Raw genomic sequence first — 24,728 nt, 5'->3', positions numbered from 1 at the left:
TTAGGAGGTTGTCCTCCCCAAAGACTTCATTGAAGGGAGGCCATTCTATTAGATGGGCTTCCCTGGTGGTTCAGAGGGTAAAGCGTCTGCCTGCAATGTGGGAGACCTGGGTTTGATCCCTGGGTTGGGAAGATCCCCTGAAGAAGGAAATGGCAACCCATTCCAGTATTCCTGCCTGGAGAATCCCATGGACAGAGGAGCCTGGTAGGCTACAGTCCACAGGGTCGCAAAGAGTCGGACATGACTAAGTGACTTCACTTTCTTTCTTTTTATTCCATTAGATGTAAAATTGGCTATGCTTAATTTAAAATTTATCCCAGTCTTGCCAATCATATGCGAGAGACATATTTTGGCCTGATAGGTCTTACACAAATAGCTTCAAAACTGTTATTCAAAAAGGATAGTATGCTAGATGATCTGAAATAGTGAGATTCACACAGTTCTCAGATGCCAACTTTGCATTGTGGGTGCATACAGAACACAGCTCTTGTCTCTCAAAACATAGGTGAGACATGGAAAATCCACCCAGACAAGTCCCTGGGTGTTCCCTTATTTGACAAAACAGTATGACAATTTCTTATGCCAACTCTTGCACTGTCTTCAAGTAATTCTCTTGAGACACTCTACTCATGCTCTACTAGTGATTTCAATTTCCTGGGCTCTTGAAAGGGAAGAAATGCCAGCATTTTTATAGTCTATAACATTTATTTTACAGACTTCTATAATATATTCATAAGTTACATTTTGACATTTCCCAATATTAGCAGGCTTAGTCCATCAGCTGGTAAAACAGAAACAAATAAAAATCTCCCACCCCTCCAGTTCACACCATGAACCAAGATGCATCTTTCAGCCCTTTTGTTGTGAAACTGCATAAAGAATGAATAAGAAGGCTTCCCTGGTAGCTCAGTGGTAAAGAATCTGCCTGCCAATACAGAAGAAACGGGTTCAATCCCTGATCCAGGAAGATCCCACGTGCTGAGGAGCAACTCAGCCCGTGTGCTGCAACTCCTGAAACTGTGCTCTGGAGCCCAGGAGCCACAACTACTGAGCAGCCCACATGCTGCAACTGCTGAAGCCTGTGTGCCCCAGGTCCTCTGCTCCACAACGAGAGGCCACTGCAATGAGAACCCCACGCAATGCAACTAGAGAGTGACTCCCGCTGACCACAACTAGAGAAAAGCCCATGCTGCATGAAGACCCCGCACAGTCAAAAATGCATAAAATATATATATATATTTTTTTAAAGAATGAATAAGAAACAAAACAAGAAAGAAAGACTTTCCACGATGAGCCACAGTGAAAACCACCTGGGGCAAATTCTTTTAAAGAGGAAAAAGTCAATATATGTTAGTGGTGACTAGTCATACCCTTTGTTGGCCTGGAGGTCCTTCGATTTGAGTGATCTCCATCCAGGTGTCTGTCTGAGGTGTAGCACCCCAGGCAACATTCTCGGGACAAGACTTGCAGCCCGTGAACTCTGTTTCCAGGGCTGGAGGAATTGCCCCAGTTTGATCCAGAGATGCAGGGCAAGACCCAGTGCCTCCCCTCCGGGCCTCCAGGGGCCGTGTCCTGGGATCCCCTCGGGGAATCCTTTGTCAGCCACTCAGGAATGGAGCCGGGTCAGTGGGGTGCAGGCTGGGTGAGGTTTGCATCTGGGACCGGCTAGTTGCAGTGCAGAGCCAGGGGCCAGGAGAGGCCCTTGGCTCCTGGAAATGATGATGCATCTCCCAGCAAGTCCACACCACTGTGGAAGGAATCGGAGTTTCTCTGAGAAATCTTAATCTCCAGACGGCTTTCACAGGATAGCCTTATGGCCTGCCCTAAACAGGGCCCGGTGCTGGCGACCTGCAGACCTTCCCTCAGAGTTGGTTGAATGAGAGAAGAGTATTCCAGCAACTTCACCGCCCCAGGGCCTGCACTGAATCTTTAGAAATGGGCATCCCACCTCTTTATTCTGAAGATCCCCACACCTCCAGAGGGCATCCCCGCATGGGTGCTAAGGGGGTCCACAACCCCGCCCCCAGGCACCAGCGCTAGGAACAGGTTGTGGACAAGAGCGCGTTCACCACCGCCCTGGGCATCCTCCGAGCCAATGTGAGACTCTGGCCTCGCCGCCCCTCACTCCCCACCCCCATACAACCAAAGCGAACACTCTGGAAATCTGGCAGGAGCATCTCCCTCCACCCAGGCCCCCTGCGCGTGCTCCACCGGGGAAGGGGTCTAATCACCCCGCGGGACATCAAAGGGCAGACCCGACTCGCTCAGCAGCCCCGTGGAGCGCGCAGCAAACACGCTGAAACGAGCCACAAAGACGCTCGGCAGGCAGAACTCAGCGCCATGGCGAGGCGTACACAGAAGCACCGGGGAATGTCACAGAGCACGCCGGCCGTGGGCAGCCGCCGCGCTGTAAATAGATGTAAAGAGACACCCACGGAGCTCAGAATTACTGAGGCAAAAGGTTTCACAGCGAGCTCATGACATAAATCACAGTTCCCCCCCACGCCCAGACAAAGGCGCCAGCACCGCGGCGGGCGGACTCAGAGCAGCCGTCGGAGCCGCGCGCAGTGCGCGGCCGCCGACATCAAAGCGGTGTCACGGCTGGGGACACTGGCGTGTTGACAATGCCAGGCCTTTCTGCCCGGCTGACCGCTAGTTAACACCAGAGTCAGGTCGGGGCGCAAGGGCAGGTGCAGGCGCGGTGTTAGGCTGCAGCCAGGTTTGAATCCTGGAAGTTGGGACGGAAGGGTTCCGCCTGGAGGAGAGCCGCCGGCAGGAGGGCGGAGAAACGCACGCAAGGGTGGGTCTGGACTGGTTGCGACTAGTTGAATTCGCAGGTTGGATGCTTGGTCTAGAATAAGGACTTTGCTCACCTTCTGCTGGCCTTCTGCCCCTCACTTGGGCAGTCATAAATAATTCCCGCTTGGAGGGCCTCCCAGGCTTCCCTGGTAGCTCAGCTGGTAAAGAATGCGCCTGCAATGCAGGAGACCCAGTTTCGATTCTTGGGTCGGGAAGATCCGCTGGAGAAGGGATAGACTACCCTTAGCCCAGTATGCATGGGCTTCCCTGGTGGCTCAGATGGCAAAGAATCCACCTGCAATGCGGGAGACCTGGGTTCCATCCCTGGGTTGGGAAGATCCCCTGGAGGGGAGCATGGCAACCCACTCCAGTATTCTTGCCTGGAGATTCCCAAGGACAGAGGAACCTGGCGGGCTATAGTCCTTGGGGTCACAAAGAGCTGGACATGACTGAGCGGCTAAGCACAGCACATGAGGCTTCCCAGTGGCTCCGCAGTAAAGAATCTGCCTGCCGGTGCAGGAGACTGGGGTTCGGAAGATCCCCTGGAGGAGGAAATGGCAACCTGCTTCAGTATCCCTGCCTGGGGAATCCCATGGACAAAGCAGCCTGGCGGGCTACAGTCCATAGGGTTGCAAAGAGTCGGACACGACTACAGTGACTGAGCACACACACAGACCTGCCCACGAGTTGGAGACATGCCTAAACACCAGTGATGAAAGCTTCCCCCACAGGCATCCTTAAAGCCTTGTTCAACAAACATTTCTAGGAGCAGCTGTGCTCCAGGCTGGAGTTAGTGTTTAGTTGACACATAGAGCTGCCAGTCACCTGGGTGAGATGGCCGTAACTCAGACAACCACATACACCACTATGAAGTTGCTGTGGTGTGAAGGCCCTGCAAACCTTGAAAGTGCCAAACGTGGGGTGGGGGGGGGAGGTGCACGGGGGCCAAACCTGGCTGGGCGGAGGTCCAAGGCTTCTTCGAGCTCTTATAGTGCAATCCCAGATCTGAAGGCTGGAGACACAGCTCTGTGGAGAGGGGAGGAGAAATCATTCCAGGCAGAAGGAACAGCAGGTACAAAGGTCCTGGGGCAGGAGGAACACAACAACTTATGTGGGGCGGGGAGGGGAGGGTAACGCAGTAACTGGAGAGGAACCAGCAAAAGGGAACCAGCTGAGCTGGGACACTAGGCAGAGCCCTCCTTCAGAGTTGGAGCCTTTGTCTTAAGAACAGCGGGAGTCTATTACGTCATCTTAAGCCATCAAGAAAGTGAAAGTGTTTGTCACTCAGTTGTGTCTGACTCTTGGCAATCCCATGGACTAGCCAGTCAGGCTCCTCTGTTCGTGGAATTTTCCAGGCAAGAATACTGGAGTGGGTCGCCATCCCCTTCTCCAGTGACTCCTCCCAACCCAGGGATCAAACCGGGTCCCCTGCATTGCAGGCAGATTCTTTACCAGCTGAGCCACCAGGGAAGTGACATAATCCAATGAGAACCAGGGGTCGGTGGGGGTGGGGGTGACTTCTCTGCTCAGGGGTAGAAAAGATGCTGGTGTAGAGGGCTGCTGGAAACCACAGACTGTCTTGCACACCAGGTGAGGGATGGAGGTAGCTGGAACAAGGGGAAATGGAGGTGAAGGACGAGAATGACTAGGGTTCTAGAAACATCTGCAAATCTCACGTCTTGCCTCTCCTTCTGGTCATTGACCACGCTGCCAATATGGACCTGAAGTTTTTGTGTTTTCTTTTTTACCTAATTATGGAATTTGGCAAGGGGACTTCACACTCCAGTTTCCCAGGGTTTTCTGTGAGGGGAATCTGGGTGGAGCAGTAGTCAAAACCCAGGGCTCCTCCACCTGCCTTCACACAGTGGTGTGTACTCACGGTCCCCCATGTGTCAGGAGGGGTGAGCTCTCAGCAACAGCGCGCCTCTGTTTCCCTGGCTCTTGTTTTATTTCTCCATCCACACAGAAAGCAATGTGCCCGTGTGATTTTTCCCCCCTTAATTTTCTTTCTGCCGCCTCATTAGCCGGAGAGAGCGTGCGCGGACCCTAATGACATCAGCGTTGTCAGAGTGATGCAGCCGCTGCGTCTCGGCAGACAGCAAGGAGGCGGCGGAGATTTTTAAACCATGTTGGCGTAGAAATAATGAAGGCGGCCAGCTGCCTGGCAAACATGAGGGGGCGCGGGAGTCGGGGGTGGGGGCTGGTCAGGGGGTGGGGAGGGCCTGGAGCCCCAAAGAGGTGGAACAGAGGAGAGACAGGAAATGAATTCCCAGAGACAGGCAATAAGACTTTGTCACAGTCCGTGACCCCGGGAGGAGGGGTCTGGAGGAGGGTAGCTCTTCAGAGGATGGGGGTGGGGAGGTCCAGGTTGCATGCAGTCACTGGGAGCCATTGACTGTTTTACTGAGAAGTGAGAGGGCTGATGGGAGTGTAGCTGGAGGCTCCAGGTTGGCCTGAGGAAGATCTGAAGATGCAGGAACTGCCTGCTGCTAAGCTGCTAAGTCGCTTCAGTCATGTCCGACCCTGTGCGACCCCATAGACGACAGTCCACCAGGCTCCCCTGTCCCTGCCTAGAATACCTCAGAAGACAAACAGGCTAGATGTGCAGAGGTCCAGTGTGAACTGCTCTCTTTAACGGGGCATTTCCTCCCAACGCGGAAAAGGGGCCGGTGGGGTTCAGGGGCTGTTGTGCTCCGGGGAAATGCATGTTGTTGGTGGCTCGTGTAAGCCAGAAATACCAGCACGTCAAGAGCCCACCATGGGGTGCAAGGCTGGGAGACTGCACGCCTGCCTGGCTCTCCTTTGCAGCCCAGCCTCCTGTGTTCACTCTCTGTCTCTCTCCTTCTCTAAAGCCCACTTAAGCCTGGCCTTGTGACCATCATGGGTTAGGGAAAAAACAAATTTGGGGTAGGGAGGGGACTAGAGATGATAATGGTGATATGATTATCAGTTTCAAAGAACAGCTGCTTCTGTCTTCATGTTAAAGTATCTGTGACGAGATACACAAGAGGAGGGAGGGAAGGATGGAAGGAAGCAGGAGTGGAGGAGAAAGCAAATCCATGCACCAACAGGAAGACCTCATGTCTGAGTCAGGAAGGGCCAACGCACCTCTGCTGCATGGCCCTAGTTTTCAGGTGATCAGGTGGACATTACAGGCAAACGTTCAAGTGGATGCTGGTGGTGGTGCAGTGCATTGTGGGAGATGCAGTGAAAAGTGCAGAGGTGGAAACTGGGGAACCCAGCTTGCGTAGCAACCTGCTGACTCTGCTGCGGGGAGGCGGGGAGGAAGAGGCCTCCTGGTGGAGCCCAGGTGGCCAGGAGAGTGTACAGACTAGGACCCTCCACAGAGAAAAGGACCATGGACTTCCCCTGCGTGTCCACAGACCGCGTGTCTGGATCTCACCTTAATCAGAAATGAATACAGGGAAAAATAAATGGATTCATGGGGGAGCAGGAAAAAAATGAGATAGCATCATGAGAATAGAGAGGAAATCTGTACCTCTCCTCAAAAGATCCAGAGGAAAATCTGAGAAATTGTATGCCTGTGTGTCATCCTGTATGGAATGCAAGATGATACAGCCTTTAAATCCATAAAACCAAACAAGTTAAGATGAGAAATCAACAGAATGGCATGAAAAGGAAGATGGAGGAGATAAATTTATACCAAGAAAGCAAGAATGCAATGGCAGATTAGATTACATTCAGTTCAGTTCAGTCGCTCAGTCATGTCTGACTCTTTGCGACCCCATGGACTGCAGCACACCAGGCCTCCCTGTCCATCACCAACTTCAGGAGGTTGCGCAAACTCAGGTCCATCGAGTTGGTGATGCCATCCAACCATCTCATCCTGTCGTCCCTTTCTCCTCCCACCTTCAATCTTTCCCAGCATCAGGGTCTTTTCCAGTGAGTCAGTTCTTCACATCAGGTGGCCAAAGTATTGGAGTTTCAGCTTCAGCATCAATCCTTCCAATGAATATTCAGGACTGATTTTCTTTGGGATTGACTGGTTTGATCTCCTTGTAGTCCAAGGGACTCTCAAGAGTCTTCTCCAATACCACAGTTCAAAAGCATCAATTCTTCGGTGCTCAGCTTTCTTTAAAAATAAAGAAAGCTGAGATTACATTAAAGGAAGTAGAAGGCAGAACTGATTCCTAAAGAGAATCAAATCAAGGATGCAAGTGAGGGTGCTGTGCTATCTGTCTGTGTGACCCAGATCCAGTCCCTGCTGTCTCTCTCTTCTACTCTGCATCCTGACAGGTTGTGGGCACTGTGGTTAGGATCTTCGAGCTAACACACAGTCCCGTATAGCTGGCTTCTGGCTGGGTTCAGCCAGGGGAGACACCATGGGAAATTGGAGGTGGAGGGAGGAAAAAAGCCAAGGTGTTTCTCATCCTCTTCCTCCATCCTGAGTAGCTTCTATAGCAACACGTTCATCTCCATGGCTCCAGTATCCCCAGACAGCTCCTTCTCAAAGTCACAGCCTCTGCCAGGCAGCCCCTGCCTGATTTGGTTCCAGCCCCCCTTGAATCTCTCATAACAAGAAGCACAGGCTTCACGATTGGTTATTTCTGAGTCTCAATGACATCACCAAAGAACCATATGCCTTCCGAGCTCAGTAAGTCAGCCTTGCCCTCAAAATGGTCCTTTTCTTGGTCCCTAAATGGCTTCCAGCAACTGTTCCAACCAGTTTCCTGTTCAGATCTAGCCTCTTTTCTCTAGAAACTCTGAGGAAGTCCTTCTCTGTGTTTTATTGACCCCAGTTGGCTTCCTGCCCTTCCCCAAACCATTAAATGGTAACGAGAATAGAATGATCATGATTGAATTAATCTAACTGTCTGGAGTGTTGGGAAGTCAACCACAATGTTCACTACAAAGGACTAATGTTAAAAGATCTTAATTGCAAAAGAAAATAAAAGTCAAGAAACTAAAAGACAAAGTGATAGTCATAAAGGGAAGAGAACCAACTCACAGATAAGTGATGTTTTTGAAGAACCTACAACAAATGGATCAGAAATAATCATCAAAGACGTAATAGAAGAAAACATAACTGTGCTGAAAAGTCTCAAAGTATAGGACTTGAATGGATGTTCTCTACAAATCAATGATGGGAGACACATACCTATATACAGTCTAGCAAAAACATTCTAAAAAGGCACAGAAAAACCTAGCAAAGCATCCAAGTAGAAAACAGGTTATTCCTAAAGGAGTAAAAATCAGGCTAGACTCTGAGTTCTCTGCAGTATTATCATGGGACAATTAAATATCATCTACAGATTTGACCATGCCATGTGGCTTGTGGGATCCAAGTTCTCCAACCAGGGATTGAACCCAGGTCATGGCAGTGAAAGCACCAGATCCTAACCACTGGACCACCAGAGAACTCCCCATCTACAGATTTTTTAATTTTTTAATTGAAGGGTAATTGCTTTACAATGTTGTGTTGGTTTCTGTCATACAACAACTCAAACCAGTCATAGATTTATATATATATATAAACTATATATGTGTATAGTTTAATGTATATGTATGTATAGTTTAATGTATATATATAAAAAAACTATATATATATATATATATATTTATATATCCCCTCCCTCTGCAGCCTCCCTCCCACTGCACCACCATCCCACCCCTCTAATTAGTCACAGAGCACCAGGCTTCCATCTACAGATTTTTAAACAAAATGTTTAGATGCTAAAATTGTATATGCAGCCAAGATAGCTTGCATTTTTCTGGCAAAAGAAAGTTTTAGATATCAAGGTTCATAAGACATGCCTTCTGAGTGCTTTTTTTTTTTAAATAAAAACATACTTCTATTTATCCATTATTTATTCAACAGATATTTATTGAGCACCAGCCATTTGCCAGAGTCACACTAGGTGCTTAGGATACCTAATGAGTGACTAGACTGGGGGGAAAGTTTTGCCGCCCTCATGGAGCTTACATTCTAATGGGGGAGACGAGCATTAAACAATGATTATCTATGCTAATGGGCCAATAATAAATAATAAATGGGCCAATAAACTGATAAGGACTGGGAGAGAGGAACCAGGGTAGGAGGCAGCATGTTTTAAAGAGGGTATTAGGATGGATGGTTTTGAGTAGACTTGAGCGAGGTGAGGGAATCAGCTAAGCAGGTGTCCAGGAAAAGAAGAGCCCAGTAGACAAGCCAAAGTCCACGACTCTAAGACTGGAGTGAGCCTGACTCACGTGGAGAACAACAGGGGAACCAGCGAGGCTGAAGGTGGAGAGAACCCATGGGACAGCATCAGGGGGTGAGAGAGCTGGAGGAGGGGACAGACCGTGGGGTCTCTAGGACACTGCAGTGACTTTGGCCATTGGAGTGGTATGGCCTGACTAACATTCTATGAGGCTCCTTGTGGTCTCCATGCTGAGAATCTACTTAAGGAGAAGCAGAACAGAAGTGGAGAGGTGGGTTAGGAGGTTGTGGCCACAGTCCACCTGAGGGATAATGGCGTGGATGAGGGTGGTGCTCTGAAAACAGGGAATGCCTGGTGGCCTAGTGGCTAGGATTCCAGGCTCTCACGGTCATGGTCCAGGTTCAGCCTCTGGTGAGATCCCACAAGTTGTGCGGCACGGCCAAAAAGGAAAATAAATTATGGATTCTGGATATCTTGTGAAGGTAGAGCCAGCAGGATTTCTTGACAGATTGTATGTAGGATGCGGGATACGTGAGAAGAGGAGTCAAAGATGACTCCAAGGCTTTTAGCCTGAGATGCTGGAAGGATGGGTGTGCCATCAAGGGGTAAGGGGAAGCTTGGGGGAGAGGAGGTCTGGGGCTGGGGGAGACTCAGATGTTCTGTTTTCAATGCCTTAAGTGTAAGATAGAGCCAGCCACGAGGAGATGATCAAGTAAGCAGTTGGATATTCAAACCTGGAGGTTGGGAGGGAAGTCTGACCAACCTGGAGACAGACTTTAGAAGGTTGGTGGCCTCTGGATGGTGTCTGAAGCCAGGAAATTGAATGAGATCACCAGGGAGGGGGAGGGAACAGAGAGGAGGAATGAGGACTGAATCCAAGGCCATCCCAACATGAGAAGACGCGTAGGTGAGAGAGCAGCAGAGGAAACTGGGTAGAAGCAGCAGTGTGGGTGGTGAAGGAATGAACACGTGGCTTCTGGAAGCCAAGGGAAGAACGTATCCCAGTGGAAGATGTGGTTAGCTGTGTCAGAGGTGCTGATACAGCCCCAGGCGAGGCAGAGCCTTGACCACCAGGTGCAGCCAGCTCAGGGGTGCTCTTGGAAAGGGCTGATGGGGTGGGGGTAGGGGAGGCTGAAGGCCAAATGGAACGAGGGTACTCCAGCTGACCAAGAGATGATGGGGAAAGACTGTCTCAGGAATGGGAAACTCAGTCTGCCGATTCTCTCAACTCAACCTCTTAAATACCTCTCAGTCGTCTTTTTCCATCCGGCCTGCCACCAGCTGAGTTTAGGCCACCACCATCTCAGTGGTAAAGAATCCACCTATCAATGCAGAAGACGTAAGAGACCCTGTTTTGATCCCTGGGTTGAGAAGATCCCCTGAAAGAGCAAATGGCTACCCACTCCAGTATTCTTGCCTGGAGAATCCCATGGACAGAGGAGCCTAGTGGGCTACGGTCCATGGCGTTGCAGAGAGTCAGACACGACTGAGCGACCGAGCATGCATGCATCTCTCCCCTGGATTGCAAAAATATCCTCGTAACCCAACACTCTGCTTCCAATATGGCCCTGTGGAACTCTTCTCAACACTGTAGCCATGGTGATAGTTCTAAATTAAAATCTGACCCTGTCACTTCACCACTCATCACCCTTCAAGGGCTTTCCGGTGCCCTGAAGATAAAGTCCAGCTTCTTATCGTGGCCGACAACACTCTTCCGGCTCTGACCTGCTGTCCTCTCCCATCTCAATTCTCACTACCCACGCACCCCCCATGTCAAACCTCACATCACAGTCAATATTTTTTATATATGTATAATTTATTTGCTTATATTTGGCTATGTTGGGTCTTTGTTGCTTTGTGAGAATTTCTCTAGTTGCAGCAGTCAGGAGCTACTCTTCATTGTGATGTGTGGGCTTCACACTGAAGTGGCTTCTTTTGTTGGGGCAGGAGCTCCAGGGAGCTTGGGCTTCAGCAGTTGTGGCGCATGGGCTGAGTTGCTCCACGGCACAGGGGATCTGCCTGGACCAGGGATGGAACCCGTGTCTCCTGCATTGGCAGGCAGACTTTCATCTACTGCGCCACCAACGAAGTCCCACAGCCAGCACTTTCTGTCCCCTCTCACCTCCCATGTTTGAGAATTCTTTTCTATACCTTAAACATCCTAGTCTTCAGAACTCTCCGCATCTTTTGGAACTCCCGTTCTGTGTTGTAGCTTGAATTTCACATCCTCCAGAAATCTTTCTTTGACCAACTCACCACGCCATTGCAAATCTAGATCTGACTCAGGTGTCATTTCTAGCACCTGGTGATTCCTCCACCAGAGTACTGTGGCACCTACATATTTATTATTATTACTACTACTACTACTATTATTATTATTATGAGGCTATGTTGTTTGGGACTGTAAAATTCTGTGAAGTCAGGGCTTGCCTTTGTATCACACAAACATAACACAATCTCTAACTGCTAGTGAAGTGAAGTGAAGTCACTCAGTCGTGTCTGACTCTTTGTGACCCCATGAACTGTAGCCTACCAGGCTCCTCTGTCCATGGGATTTCCCAGGCAAGAATACTGGAGTGGGTTGCCATTTCCTAGGAACTTGATAAATATCTGTGGAACGAATGGCTTAAACAATCTGGCTAAAATAAAGAAAACTTAAATAATTGTAAGGCAGTTTGCAAAACTAAATGCAACTACCAAAAATTATTTCTGAAGGAGATACTTAACATAAAATAAGAGCTTGTACTAATTATAATCTGGAACACAAACTTCAGGTATTATTAAGGAGAGAGAAGGATTAGTTAAGAGAGGGAGACATCAGAGAAGGGATCATGGCACATCTAGAACACAAAAGATGCTATTTTGATGTTCAGAGAAATATAGGTTATTTTTTTTTATTTTGAAGGTAACCACTAGTAAAATCTTAAAGAAGAATACAGAATTCCAAAATATAAAAGATAAATACAAAGAAAATACAAACCTGTATAACAGAAAGCAGACAACAAAGGAAACAAGAAGCATAAAAAATCATAAAGAATAAAATGAGATAGAAATAAGACAAGGTAGATTATAACAATAAATGTGAATTTCTTGTTGTTGTTGTCCAGTCACTAAGTCATGTCCGACTCTTTGCAGCCCCATGGACTGCAGCACACTAGGCTTCCCTGTCCTTCACCATCTCCCAGAGTTTGCTCAAACTCACACTCATTGAGTCAGGGATGCCAGCCAACCACCTCATCCTCCTTTGCCCTCTTCTCCTATCGCCTTTGGTCTTTCCCATCATCAGGGTCTCTTCCATCATCAGGGCCTTTTCCAATAAGTAGGATCTTCACCTTAGGTGGCCAAAGGATTGGAGCTTCAGCTTCAGCATCAGTTCTTCCAATGAATATACAGGGTTGATTTCCTTTAGGATTGACTGGTTTGATCTCCTTGCAGTCCAGGGGACTCTCAAGAGTCTTCTTCAGTACCACAGTTCAAAAGCATGAATTCTTCGGCACTCAGCCTTCTTTATGGTCCAACTCTCACATCCATACGTGACTACTAGAAAAAGCATAGCTTTGACTATATGGACCTTTGTTAGCAAAGTGATAGCTCTACTGTTTAATACACTGTCTAGCTTTGTCATAACTTTCCTTCCAAGGAGCAAGTGTCTTTTAATTTAATGGCTACAAGTCACTGTCCATTTGGAGCCCAAGAAAATAAAATCTGTCACTGCTTCCAATTTTTCCCTTCTATTTGCCATGAAGTGATGGGACAGGATGCCATGATCTTAGTTTTTTGGATATTGGGTTTCAAGCCAGCTTTTTCACTCTCCTCTTTCACTGTCATCAAGAGGCTCTTTACTTCCTCTTCACTTTGTGCTGTTAAAGTAGGATCATCTGCATATCTGAGGTTGTTGATATTTCTCAGCAATCTTGATTACAACTTATGATTCATCCAGCCCATTATTTCATGACGTACTCTGCATAGAAGTTTAATAAGCAGAGTGACAATATACAGCCTTGTTGTACTCCCTTCCCAATTTTGAACCAGTCCTCTGTCCATAGAATTTGCTATGCAAGAATACTGGAGTGAGTTGCCATGCCCTCCTCCAGGGGATCTTCCAGGTTCCAGGGATAGAACCTGAGTCTCTTGCATCTCCTGCATTGGCAGGCAGATTCTTTATCATTAGCACCACCTGGGAAGCCCCATGAGTTTTTTTTAAGCTACCCTATTACCAATATAGAGACTCTCAAACACTTTAAAATAACATGAAAAAAAAGGTTATAATTAAAGAGTAGGCAGAGGCAATTCTTGGAGAAGGAAGTGGCAACCCACTCCAGTATTCTTGCCTGGAGAATCCAATGGACAGAGGAGCCTGGTGGGCCACAGTCCATGAGGTCATACAGAGTCGGACACGGCTGAGTGATTTAGCAGCAGCAGCAGCAGAGGCAATTCTAGCAAAAACTGAAAATAAAATGATACACTGATCATATGAAGTACAGAATTCCAGGGAAGTGCACAAAATAAGAAGAAAAGATTCACTTGACATTGATAAAGGACACAGTCCATAGTTCCCTGATAGCTCAGTTGGTAAAGAATCTGCCTGCGATGCAGGAGACCCCGGTTTGATTCCTGATTCGGGAAGATCTGGAGACAAGATAGGCTACCCACTCCAGTGCTGTTGGGCTTCCCTTGTGGCTCAGCTGGTAAAGAATCCACCTGCAATGCGGGAGACCTAGGTTCCCTACTCCTGGGTTGGGAAGATCCCCTGGAGAAGGGAAAGGCTACCCACTCCAGTATTCTGACCTGGAGAATTCCATGGACTGTATAGTCCGTGGGGTCACAAAGAGTCAGACATGACTGAGTGACTTTCACTTCACGTCACAGTCAGTAGTGAAGAGATAATCGTTAAGAACCTTACATGCCAAAAAACATTATGTTAAAATGGAGAAGCTAACTGAAAAATAATAATTCTAGATGATTTTTAATTCATATCTCAGTCTTTTCCATAGATGAAATGGGAAAAAATATTTAACAGTTTCAAATCATACAGGTGAGTATACACGTTGAACTTCGAGCCATGCAAACAGAATACAATACTAATACTCCAAAATCAGACATATTTAAAGCTGTAATATAATACACCAAAAAATCAATAGCAAAAGTCAATTCTTAAAAACAATTTAACTTTTTAAAACTTTCATTGCACACTCCCAAATGAATATGGCATCAAGAGTTACTTAATTTGCAGACTAAGAAAGAAAGACAGTGACAACCGTGTGACTCAGAACCAATGGCTCTGACCACACCTCTATTCAAAGGAAGCACTTTAAAAATTACTGTTATTGTGACGTAAGGAAAAACACTGCAGGCGGATTCTTTACCAGCTGAGCCACAAGGGAAGCCCAGGAATGCTGGAGTGAGTAGCCTGTCCCTTCTTCACCGGATCTCCCAGACCCAAGAATCGAGGAAAAGCTATGACCAACCTAGACAGCATATTAAAAAGCAGAGACATTACTTTGCCAACAAAGGTCCGTCTAGTCAAGGCTATGCTTTTCCAGTGGTCATGTATGGATGTGAGAGTTGGACTGTGAAGAAAGCTGAGCACCGAAAAATTGATGCTTCTGAACTGCGGTGTTGGAGAAGACTCTTGAGAGTCCCTTGGACAGCAAGGAGATCCAACCAGTCCATCCTAAAGGAGATCAGTCCTGGGTGTTCATTGGAAGGACTGATGTTGAAGCTGAAACTCCAGTACTTTGGCCACCTGATGCGAAGCAGTGATTCCTTGGAAAAGACCCTGATGCTGGGAAAGATTGAAGGCAGGAGGAGAAGGGGATGACAGAGGATGAGATGGTTGGATGGCATCGCCAACTCAATGGACATGAGTTTGAGCAAGCTCCAGGAGTTGGTGATGGACAGGGAAGCCTGGCATGTTGCAGTCCATGGGGTCGCAAAGAGTTGGACAAAACTGAGCGATTGAACTGAACTGAAGGAAAAACATATTGCCAAGTTAATTGAGCGGTCAATCCAATGAGCTAGGAAGAGAAAAGGAGAAAAGGATTAATAAGATGAAGTCAAAAATTAATGGATTGGAATATTTTTAAAGAGAATTGATCAAAGAAATCCAATAGCTGATTTCTTGACAAAAAAATAATTAAAATAGAATTCCAGCAAGACATTAAATATGCAAAACACAGTGCAGAGACAATCACAGTGAATTTCAAATGAGAAAGGGTGCTTATTCCTAGAGTGCGGATAACTGCCCCCACCCAAATTTGTTCTCCACCTGCATGGACCCATCTGCAAGTCTCCTCGCTCTCTACAGGGCAGTGTCCCAGAAGCAGGGGAGGAAGGAGAGTGAGGTCAGAGGGCGTGTTCACTAGGTACCCTCTCAGCTTGAGGTTGGTGTGAGTGTCCCTCGCCAGAGATCTCTGCTCCTGGTAAGACACCCCACCCCACTCTCTCACCCCGCAGGCCCAGGGGCGGGAATCAGCGCCACTGCCAGCTCTGAATCAGCGCACTGTTCCTCGTGGTTTTTCTGCACACACACCTGGCTCAACAAGCCCTGTATCAATAACCCTCCTGGAATAATCCTACCTTAAATGTGCCCTCTGTTTCCTGTTACAACCCTGACCAGTACACATGCAATGCTGAATTTCTTTTTCCAGGAAAATATAGATGAACAAAATTAAGCCAAGAATAAATCAAAATAAAATATGCCAGTAACTGTGAAAAAATTGAAAATATTATCACCTGCAGCTAAAGGTTCAAATGCAAAGTCCATCATGCTTTCTTATTTCCTACAATTATCTACTTTTCAAAACCTCCCCAAGTATTAAAAAGATAGAAATCGTCTCACTTTTACTGAGTTAACACTTGAGTGACATTAAAATAGACAGTAATGTTAATAGCTCAAAAAGCTAAAACTGTAAACCAAACTTATTTATTAAAAGATGAAAAATATCTTAACAAATTGAATCTACCATTCTATTCGAAGACCAGCCAAACAGAGACTGTTTTATGAAACAAAAATAGGGCAGTACTGGATCATCTTTTTGTAGTGACTTGGCTAGAAAACATTAAAAGCTTAAATCATAAATCTATAATACAAAGATATTTCCTTAACTTAGAACCAAGTATTTATCCCCTTCATGGATCACAGCCTTGCCATGGCAACTGCTGCTGCTGCTAAGTCACTTCAGTCGTGTCCGACTCTGTGTGACCCCATAGACGGCAGCCCACCAGGCTTTGCCGACCCTGGGATTCTCCAGGCAAGAACACTGGAGTGGGTTGCCATTTCCTTCTCCAATGCATGAAAGTGAAAAGGGAAAGTGAAGTTGCTCAGTCGTGCCCCACTCTTCGAGACCCCATGGACTGCAGCCCACCAAGCTCCTCTGTCCATGGGATTTTCCAGGCAAGAGTACTGGAGTGGGGTGCCATTGCCTTCTCTGTGCCATGGCAAACAGGCTTACATAACTTGAGGAAGCTATGAGCCATGCCGTGCAAGTATACCCAAGACGGACAGGTCATGGAGACAGGTAGTGGAGAGTTCTGACAAAATGTGGTCTACTAGAGGAGGGAACCCACTCCAGTATTCTTGCCTGGAGAACCCCATGAATAGTATGAAAATGCAAAGAGACATAACACCAGAAGATGAGCCCCCAAGTGGGAAGGTGTCCAATATGCTACTGGGGAAGAGCGGAGGGCAGTTACTAATATCTCCACAAAGAATGAAGCCGCTGGGCCAAAGCAGAAACGATGCTCAGTTGTGGATGCGTCTGGTGGTGAAAATAAAATCCAGTGCTGTAAAGAACAATATTGCATAGGAACCTGGAATGTTAGGTCCACAAATCAAGGTCAATTAGACACGGTCAAGCAGGAAATGGCAAGATTGAACATTGACATCTTAGGAATCAGTGAACTAAAATGGACGGGAATGGGCAGACTTAATTCAGATGACCATTATATCTATTACAGTGGGCCAGAATTCCTTAGAAGAAATGGAACTATAAGGAACTATATTCCTTATAGTCAATAAAAGAGTTCAAAATCCAGTACTTGGGTACTGGACAGAAACTGTAAGGCCCTAAAAGAAGCAGAAGAGATTAAGAAGAGATGGCAAGAATACACAGAAGAATTACACAGAATGGTCTTAATTACCCAAATAACCACAGTGGTGTAGTCACTTACCTACAGCCAGACATCCTGCAGTGTGAAGTCATTTGGGCCTCAGGAAGCATTATTACGAACAAAGCTAGTGGAGGTGATGGAATTACAGCTGAGCTATTTAAAACCCTAAAAGATGATGCTGTTAAAGTGCTGCACTCAATATGTTAGCAAATTTGGAAAACTCAGCAGAGGCCACAGGACTAGAAAAGGTCAGTTTTCATTCCAAACCCAAAGAAGTCAAAGAATATTCCAACTACTATAGAACTGTGCTCATTTTACATGCTAGAAAGGTTATGATCAAAATCCTTCAAGCTAGGCTTCAGCAGTATGTGAACCGAGAACTTCCTGATACTCAAGCTGGGTTTAGAAAAGGCAGAGGAACCAAAGATCAAATTGCCAACATTCGTTGGATCATGGAGAAAGCAAGGGAGTTCCAGAAAAGCATCTATTTCTGCTTCATTGACTATACTAAAGCCATTACTTCATGGCAAATAGAAAGGGAAAAGTGGAAGCAGTGACAGATTTTATTTTCTTGGGCTCCAAAATCACTGCAGGTGGTGACTGCAGCCATGAAATTAAAAGATGCTTACTCCTTGGAAGGAAAGCTATGACAAACCTAGACAGCATATTAACAAGCAGAGACACCAGTTTGCTGACAAAGGTCCATATAGTCAAAGCTATGTTTTTTCCATTCGTCATGTATGGATGTGAGAGTTGGACCATAAAGAAGTCTGAGCACCAAATAATTGATGCTTCTGAATTGTGGTGCTGGAGAAGACCCTTGAGAGTCCCCTGGACTGCAAGGAGATCAAACCAGTCAATCCTAAAGAAAATCAACCCTGAATATTCATTGGAAGGACTGATGCTGAAGCTGAAGCTCCAATCCTTTGGCCACCTGATGGGAAGAGCCAACTCGTTGGAAAAGACCCTGATGCTGGGAAAGACTGAGGACAAAATGAGAAAGAGGCAGCAGAGGATGAGATGGTTGGATGGCATCACCGACTCAGGGGACATGAATCTGAGCAAACTCTGGGAGATAGTGAAGGACAGGGAAGCCTGACATGCTGCAATCCATGGGGTTGCAAAGAGTCAGACACAACTTAGCAACTGAACAACAACACAAAATTTATGTGAAACTACTATCCAAGATTATGGTGAAAGATTAGAGACAGTCCTATTAAATTTAGGACTAACATGATGATGCCCACTATCAATTACTGTTATTTAACATTGACTTTTAAAGCTCTAGTCAATGTAATAGGACATGGAAAATAAATGTTAATATTGAGGAGGATAAAATATTGTTACTTGCAAAAATGATTGTCTATCTGAAAAATAACCTTAATTTTACCGTCTGAGCCACCAGGGAAGCCCTGAAAAATAACCTTAATTTTAAAAAAAAAAAGTATACTTATAAATCAACGGGGATTCCCTTGTGCCTCAGCTGCCTGCAATGCAGGAGACCTGGGTTCGCTCCCTGGGTTGGGAAGATCCCCTGGAGAAGGGAAAGGCCACCTACTCCAGTATTCTGGCCTGGAGAATTCCATGGACTGTATAGTCCATGTGGTCGCAAAGAGTCGGACACGACTGAGCGATTTTCACAATGGAAAAAAAGAACACACTATAGAGAAAATGAGCAAAAGACATAATCTAGCAATTCATAAAAGAAAGACAAATGGTTGACAAAAATAAATATTTCAACTTGTATCTATCAAATTTAAATAATGAGATGATCTGGGTAGGAAGAAAGAGGTCCTCTCATACTTAGTTCTTCAAAAAGGGTAACAAATTAGACACTTACAGTTTGGCAGTATGTTTTAAGACCTTTAAAATATACACAGTCATTGACATGCAGTTCTCCTTCCAGCAATTCAGTATAAGCAATCTAAATAAGAATGGCTGGACACAGAATTATATTCAGAGGTATTCATTGTTGCTAAGATCAAAAAATATTGATTCAACTTACAATAGTTAATTCATTGAATTCATTATGATACATTCATACAATATTATATGGCTACTAAAAATAATGTTTAAATGCTCATTTGTAAGTCTTGAATTGTTCACAATCTATTTTGATGAAAAGTCAAGTTTCAAAACAATATGCAAATCACTAGCTCATTTTGTCATATATACTAATGCCTTTCTAAATACATAAAACCTTAGTATATACAAAATGTTGATAGGTGTTATATCTGAAAAAGAGAAATCTGAAATTTTTGAATCTTGCTTGGGCTTCCCTGTGGCTCAGACGGTAAAGAATCTGCCTGCAATGCAGGAGACCCAGGTTCGATCCCTGGGTCGGGGAGATCCCCTGGAGAAGCGAATGGCAACCCACTCCAGTACTCTTGCCTGGAGAATCCCGTGACAGAGGAGCCTGGCGGGCTACAGTCCATGGGTCGCAAAGAGTCAGACACGATTGAGCGACTGACACTTTCACTTTCACTTTCACTTTCCGTATCTTAAAGGGGCGATACATCTGAAAGAAGCTAGGTAGTGGTTTAGACACTGTGTCCTGTCTGACTTTTGCCACCCCATGGACTGCACCCCTCCAGGCTCCTGCCAGTGGGATTTCCCAGGCAAGAATACTAGAGTGGGTTTCCATTTCCTCCTCCAGGGGATCTTCCCAACCCAGGGATCGAACCTGGTTCTACTGTACTGGAGGCAGATTCTTAACCGACTGAGCCAGCAGGGAAGCCCAGAAAGAAGCCAGGCAGGTTGTAAAGGGGGCAACTGCCTTGAGTGTGTTCAGGAGCCCCCGTGAGCAGGATGCTGGCCAGGCATGCAATTGGTTCTGACTGTTGTCTACTGTGGTTATTTGGTGCCTGACCTCAGAAAAAAAATTGCTTAACCTCAGTTTTCTCAACCAAGACATAAACAGAACAGTTTCACAGCACTTGGTAAATACTAAACCTCAAAAATAGAGAGTAATGAATTTGCCCTCTTGTTATTTAGTCACTAAGCTGTGTCGTGACTCTTTTGCAACTCTGTGGACTGTAGCCCACCAGGCTCTTCTGTCCATGGGATTTCCCCAAAATCAAATCTAAATTCCAGCAAGCTTCTAAATCCAACTACTAATTTACAGAAAGCAGAGAAAAAGCGGCATCCCACAGGGATACAATCAGCAAAATCCCAACAGTGAGAAACTCCACAGGACAAATAACCCAGTTTCTTCAACAAATAAATCACACAAAACAAAAAAGAGAGATCTGAAAATATGTCGTATCAACCAATGTAAAGGTGTTGGTCTTATCTGAATTCTTATTCAAGCAAACAAATGATTGATTTGATACAATGGCATTTAAGAGAAATTTGTGAATTTAAACATATAGTATATATTAGATGATACTAAGAAACCGGCTTCCCATGTGGCACTAGTGGTAAAGAATCCATCTGTCAATGCAGGATAGATGGATACAGGTTGGATCCCTGAGTCGGGAAGATCCCCTGGAGGAGGCCATGGCAACCCATTCCAGTATTCTTGCCTGGAGAATCCCATGGATGGAGGAGCCTGGCGGGCTGTAGTCTATAGCGTCGACAGAGTCAGACATGACTGAAGTGACTTAGCATGCATGCAGTAAGGAACTATTGTTAATTTCTCAGCTGTTACAATGATTCTGCATTTGTGTTTCTTCTAAACGTCCTTTAAGAGACACACAAATGTTTATAGATGACATGACAGGCTACACCGAGTTTGCTTTAAAATAACCTGAGGGAGGGGCCTGGAAACGTGGCGAGGGCGGGATGGGCCCTGAGCTGACGGTGGACACACGAGGGTGTACCCTACTGTTCAGTCCACTTTTCTGTGCTTTCAGACTTCTCCATGACGACAACAAAAGAGTTCTACTTTTAAAAAGCAAACGCTCTTTCCATCTTTATGATGAAGCTGATGGACTTAAATTGCAGAATTTGCAAATCAGAAAACAAGCAGAGCCAGTAGGGACTATCTATGAAAATAAAACAGAAAGGCCAAGGGGAGAAAAAAATTCAACAGCGAAGCAACTCTTCTCCCCCAACTTCCTGACACATCAGAAAACAAGCCAGAAATTGGGAACGCCATCCTAGTGCAGACAGACTCCTTCCCCACCCCCCACCCCCCAGCCCACACCCGCCAGCCGTTCTGATTCCTTTTCTCTGAACAGCTCTCCAGACCAGAGAGCCTGCATCAGCATATCCCTCCTGGGAACTCCTTGGCCCAGACTGCTCCGGGACTCCGCCAGGGGCCCAACCACGACCCTATTGTATTGTTACTGGGATGCTGTTGTTCCCTGGGAGGGTCGAGAGGTCACACAGCCAGGAAGTGGCTGAAGCGGGATGCAGGCACCCCCTCCCAGCTCCCCAGCCTCTCCCACCTGGACCCAAAACCCACCCCACCCAAACTGTGCCTCCCACTGTTTCCGACCAGGTGCTGAAGAGCTGCGCCGCGGTCCCTGCGGTCATCGAGGTTCTTTTCAACTCCTACCCTCAGCTCCGCGTCTCTGAGTCCTGGAAGGAGGTGATCCCTGAAGAAGTGTTTCAGGTGAGGGGTGGCCCACTCTTCCTCCGTTATTACAGACTGTCGTCTTACTTACGTTCTCCATTGGGATTTTGTGCTCATATTCAGGAAAGGATGAAATATCTGGGGAAGGAAAGAGAAGGGCAAATCAGGGGCATGTCTGAGTGTTTCTGTTTTTCTTCTGGAGGCTCAGTACTCACTCAGCCCACGGGTCTGGTTGGGGTGTGTGGGCTGCAAGGACCACCCTGGCTTAGGAAGCTCAGGGCTCCATAACCAGTGTCCAAGGGAGGGTGGGCCACAGAGATCCAGAAACCTGTGTGTCCACTTCAGCTTCTGACATCTCAGGATACGACCGAGGCAGCTGCGGGCCCTGCATTCATACACGACAAAGTCCACAGGTGACTGTTGGTTAAGAAAGGAACTTTTTTTTGTGTAGAAGCCTCTAGAAAATGGCCCCTCATGTTTTATTGACTTGAGTCCTGTGCAGATTGTACACATGCATGCTAATTCGCTTCAGCCATGTCTGACTCGGTGCGTCCCTATGTCCCTATAGACTGTAGCCCTCCAGGCTCCTCTGTCCATGGGCTTCTCCAGGCAAGAATACTGGAGTGGGTGGCCATGCCCTCCTCCAGCTGATCTTCCTGACCCAGGGATCGAACTTATATCTCCTAGGTCTCCTACATTGGCAGGTGGGTTCTTTAGTAGGTTCTTTACCACTAGGGCCGCCTGGGAAGCCCCCTATGCAGATGAGGAATTCGAGGAGATGACCTGTATTATCTGAGATCACCCAAAACAGACTTCCCTCTGACTGGGCAGGAGCCACCCTACGGAAAAGTGCCCAGACCCGCTTTGGGTAGGATCTGGTAGTTCAGACGGTAAAGAATCTGCCTGCAATGCAGGAGACCCAGGTTAGATCCCTGGGTTGGGAAGATCCCCTGGAGAAGGCCATGGCAACCCACTCCAGTATTCTTGCCTGGAGAATCCCATGGACAAAGGAGCCTGGGAGGCTACAGTCCACGCAGTCAAAAAAAGTGGGACACGACTGAGCGACTTACACACACACAAACACACACACACAGAGTGACTTACACACGCACGCGCACACACACACACACACACCATCAATAGCCATGAAAGGATTCCCCATGCCATCAGGGCTCTTCTCTCTGGGAAAAAGGAAAGAAGTGTGCCAGTTCCACGTGCCCAGACTGACACTCCCCGCCATCTTTCAGATGCACCGGGCTTTCTACCGGTCCCTGTTCGCCTTGGCGCACACGCCCCGCTGTCTGCAGCATCTCTGCCGCTGCGCCATCCGGAAATCGTTCGGCAGAAAGTGCTTTTCTCTCGTGCCTCTGCTGCCCTTGCCGGAGACCCTGCAAAATTACCTGCTTCTGGAGCCAGAAGGGGTTCTGCGCTGACACCCAGCATGTGGCCCGGGACACGGAGCTCTTCTGACGGGCCTCGGATGGGACCTCCCACCCACCCAGTGCACAGACCTCACCCCGCTGCAGGCTCACCTGGGCGCGGAGTTGGTAATAAAAGCCCTTTCTCCCTCTCTCAGGGTTGCTTGTGAGAATTGAAACTGTGAATGTCATAGTACATGTATCACAAAGTACCTTTCCACAGTTCAGTTCAGTTCAGTGGCTCAGTCGTGTCCGACTCTTTGCGACCCCATGGACTGCAGCACGCCAGGCCTCCTGTCCATCACCAACTCCCGGAGCTTACTCACACTCATGTCCATTGAGTCGGTGATACCATCCAACCGTCTCATCCTCTGTTGTCCACTTCTCCTCCTGCCTTCACTCTTTCCAGCATCAGGGTCTTTTCAAATGAGTCAGTTCTTCGCATCAGGTGGCCAGAGTATTGGAGTTTCAGCTTCAGCATCAGTCCTTCCAATGAATATTCAGGACTGATTCCCTTTAGGATGGACTGGTTGGATCTCCTTGCAGTCCAAGGGATTCTCAAGAGTCTTCTCCAACACCCAACACCACAGTTCAAAAGCATCAATTCTTTGGTGCTCAGCTTTCTTTATAGTCCAACCCTCACATCCATACATGACTACATGGACTGCCTTTCCACAGAGGTTGAACTAAAAGGTGTATGTATTTTTCCCAGAGTTGGTCTCCCTGCTCATGATGATTCAGCCACAGTCCTGCTGTCCCCACTCCCAGCCTTCAGACCCTCTGACTTAGGGCAGGAAAACATTACACCCCTTCTAGAGCTCAGCCCCCCGGGAAGACTCTGCCCCCCAAACATGACAGACATCCACACGCAGAGAGGAGGACGCATGCTTCCGTAACGAGAGCCCTGCCCAGGGGCCCACTGGTGCTTCCAGGTGCATCAGCGCCCAGAGCCCCTCGGAGGACACTGGTGGGGTGGTGGGCAGACACTTTGATCCTGTGCGAGTCTTCTGTCCAACGGCCCCAGCAGACCCAGCTGATCCAGCTGTGGGGGACAGTCCAGGATGCCAGATACAGACGCAGGTCCGTGGCGGTTGCCCTCAGCTCAGCCTGAGCATCCATAACAGGAGGAAGCTCTAAAGCCTAGGACTGGATTCAGTTCAGTTCAGTTCAGTCACTCAGTCGTGTCTGACTCTTTGCAACCCCATGAATCACAGCACGCTAGGCCTCCCTGTCCATCACCAACTCCCAGAGTTTACTCAAAATCAAGTCCATTGAGTCGGTGATGCCATCCAGCCATCTCATCTGTCATCCCCTTCTCCTCCTGTCCCCAATCCCTCCCAGCATCAGTGTCTTTTCCAGTGAGTCAACTCTTCGCATGAGGTGGCCAAAGTATTGGAGTTTCAGCTTCAGCATCAGTCCTTCCAATGAACACCCAGGACTGATCTCCTTTAGGATGGACTGGTTGGATCTCCTTGCAGTCCAAGGGATGCTCAAGAGTCTTCTCCAACACCACAGTTCAAAAGCATCAATTTTTCAGTGCTCAGCTTTCTTTATAGTCCAACTGTCACATCCATACATGACCACTGGAAAAACCATAGCCTTGACTAGACAGACATTTGTTGGCTAAGTAATGTCTCTGCTTTTTAATATTCTATCTAGGTTAGTCATAACTTTCCTTCCAAGGAGTAAGCATCTTTTAATTTCATGGCTGCAATCACC

The 24,728-nt window shown here is 47.1% G+C and overlaps 1 protein-coding gene across 2 annotated transcripts in view; it reads left to right on the top strand.

The window, feature by feature from the left end:
• Positions 1-23,161, top strand: part of ASB18 (ankyrin repeat and SOCS box containing 18) — a 72,052-nt gene extending 48,891 nt beyond the window's left edge. For both annotated transcript variants that reach the window (XM_043462061.1, XM_043462062.1), the window contains 2 exons: positions 21,517-21,630; positions 22,839-23,161. In XM_043462061.1, the coding sequence (XP_043317996.1) occupies positions 21,517-21,630; positions 22,839-23,024 (300 nt within the window). In that variant the 3' untranslated portion in view covers positions 23,025-23,161. The remainder of the gene's footprint in view (positions 1-21,516; positions 21,631-22,838) is intronic.
• Positions 23,162-24,728: the final 1,567 nt, after the last annotated feature.

Source organism: Cervus canadensis, chromosome 2, assembly GCF_019320065.1.
Source record: "Cervus canadensis isolate Bull #8, Minnesota chromosome 2, ASM1932006v1, whole genome shotgun sequence".
NCBI classification, from domain to species: domain Eukaryota; kingdom Metazoa; phylum Chordata; class Mammalia; order Artiodactyla; family Cervidae; genus Cervus; species Cervus canadensis.
Note: the sequence above shows the minus strand (reverse complement) of the source record. Positions and strands in the feature narration are given on the sequence as shown.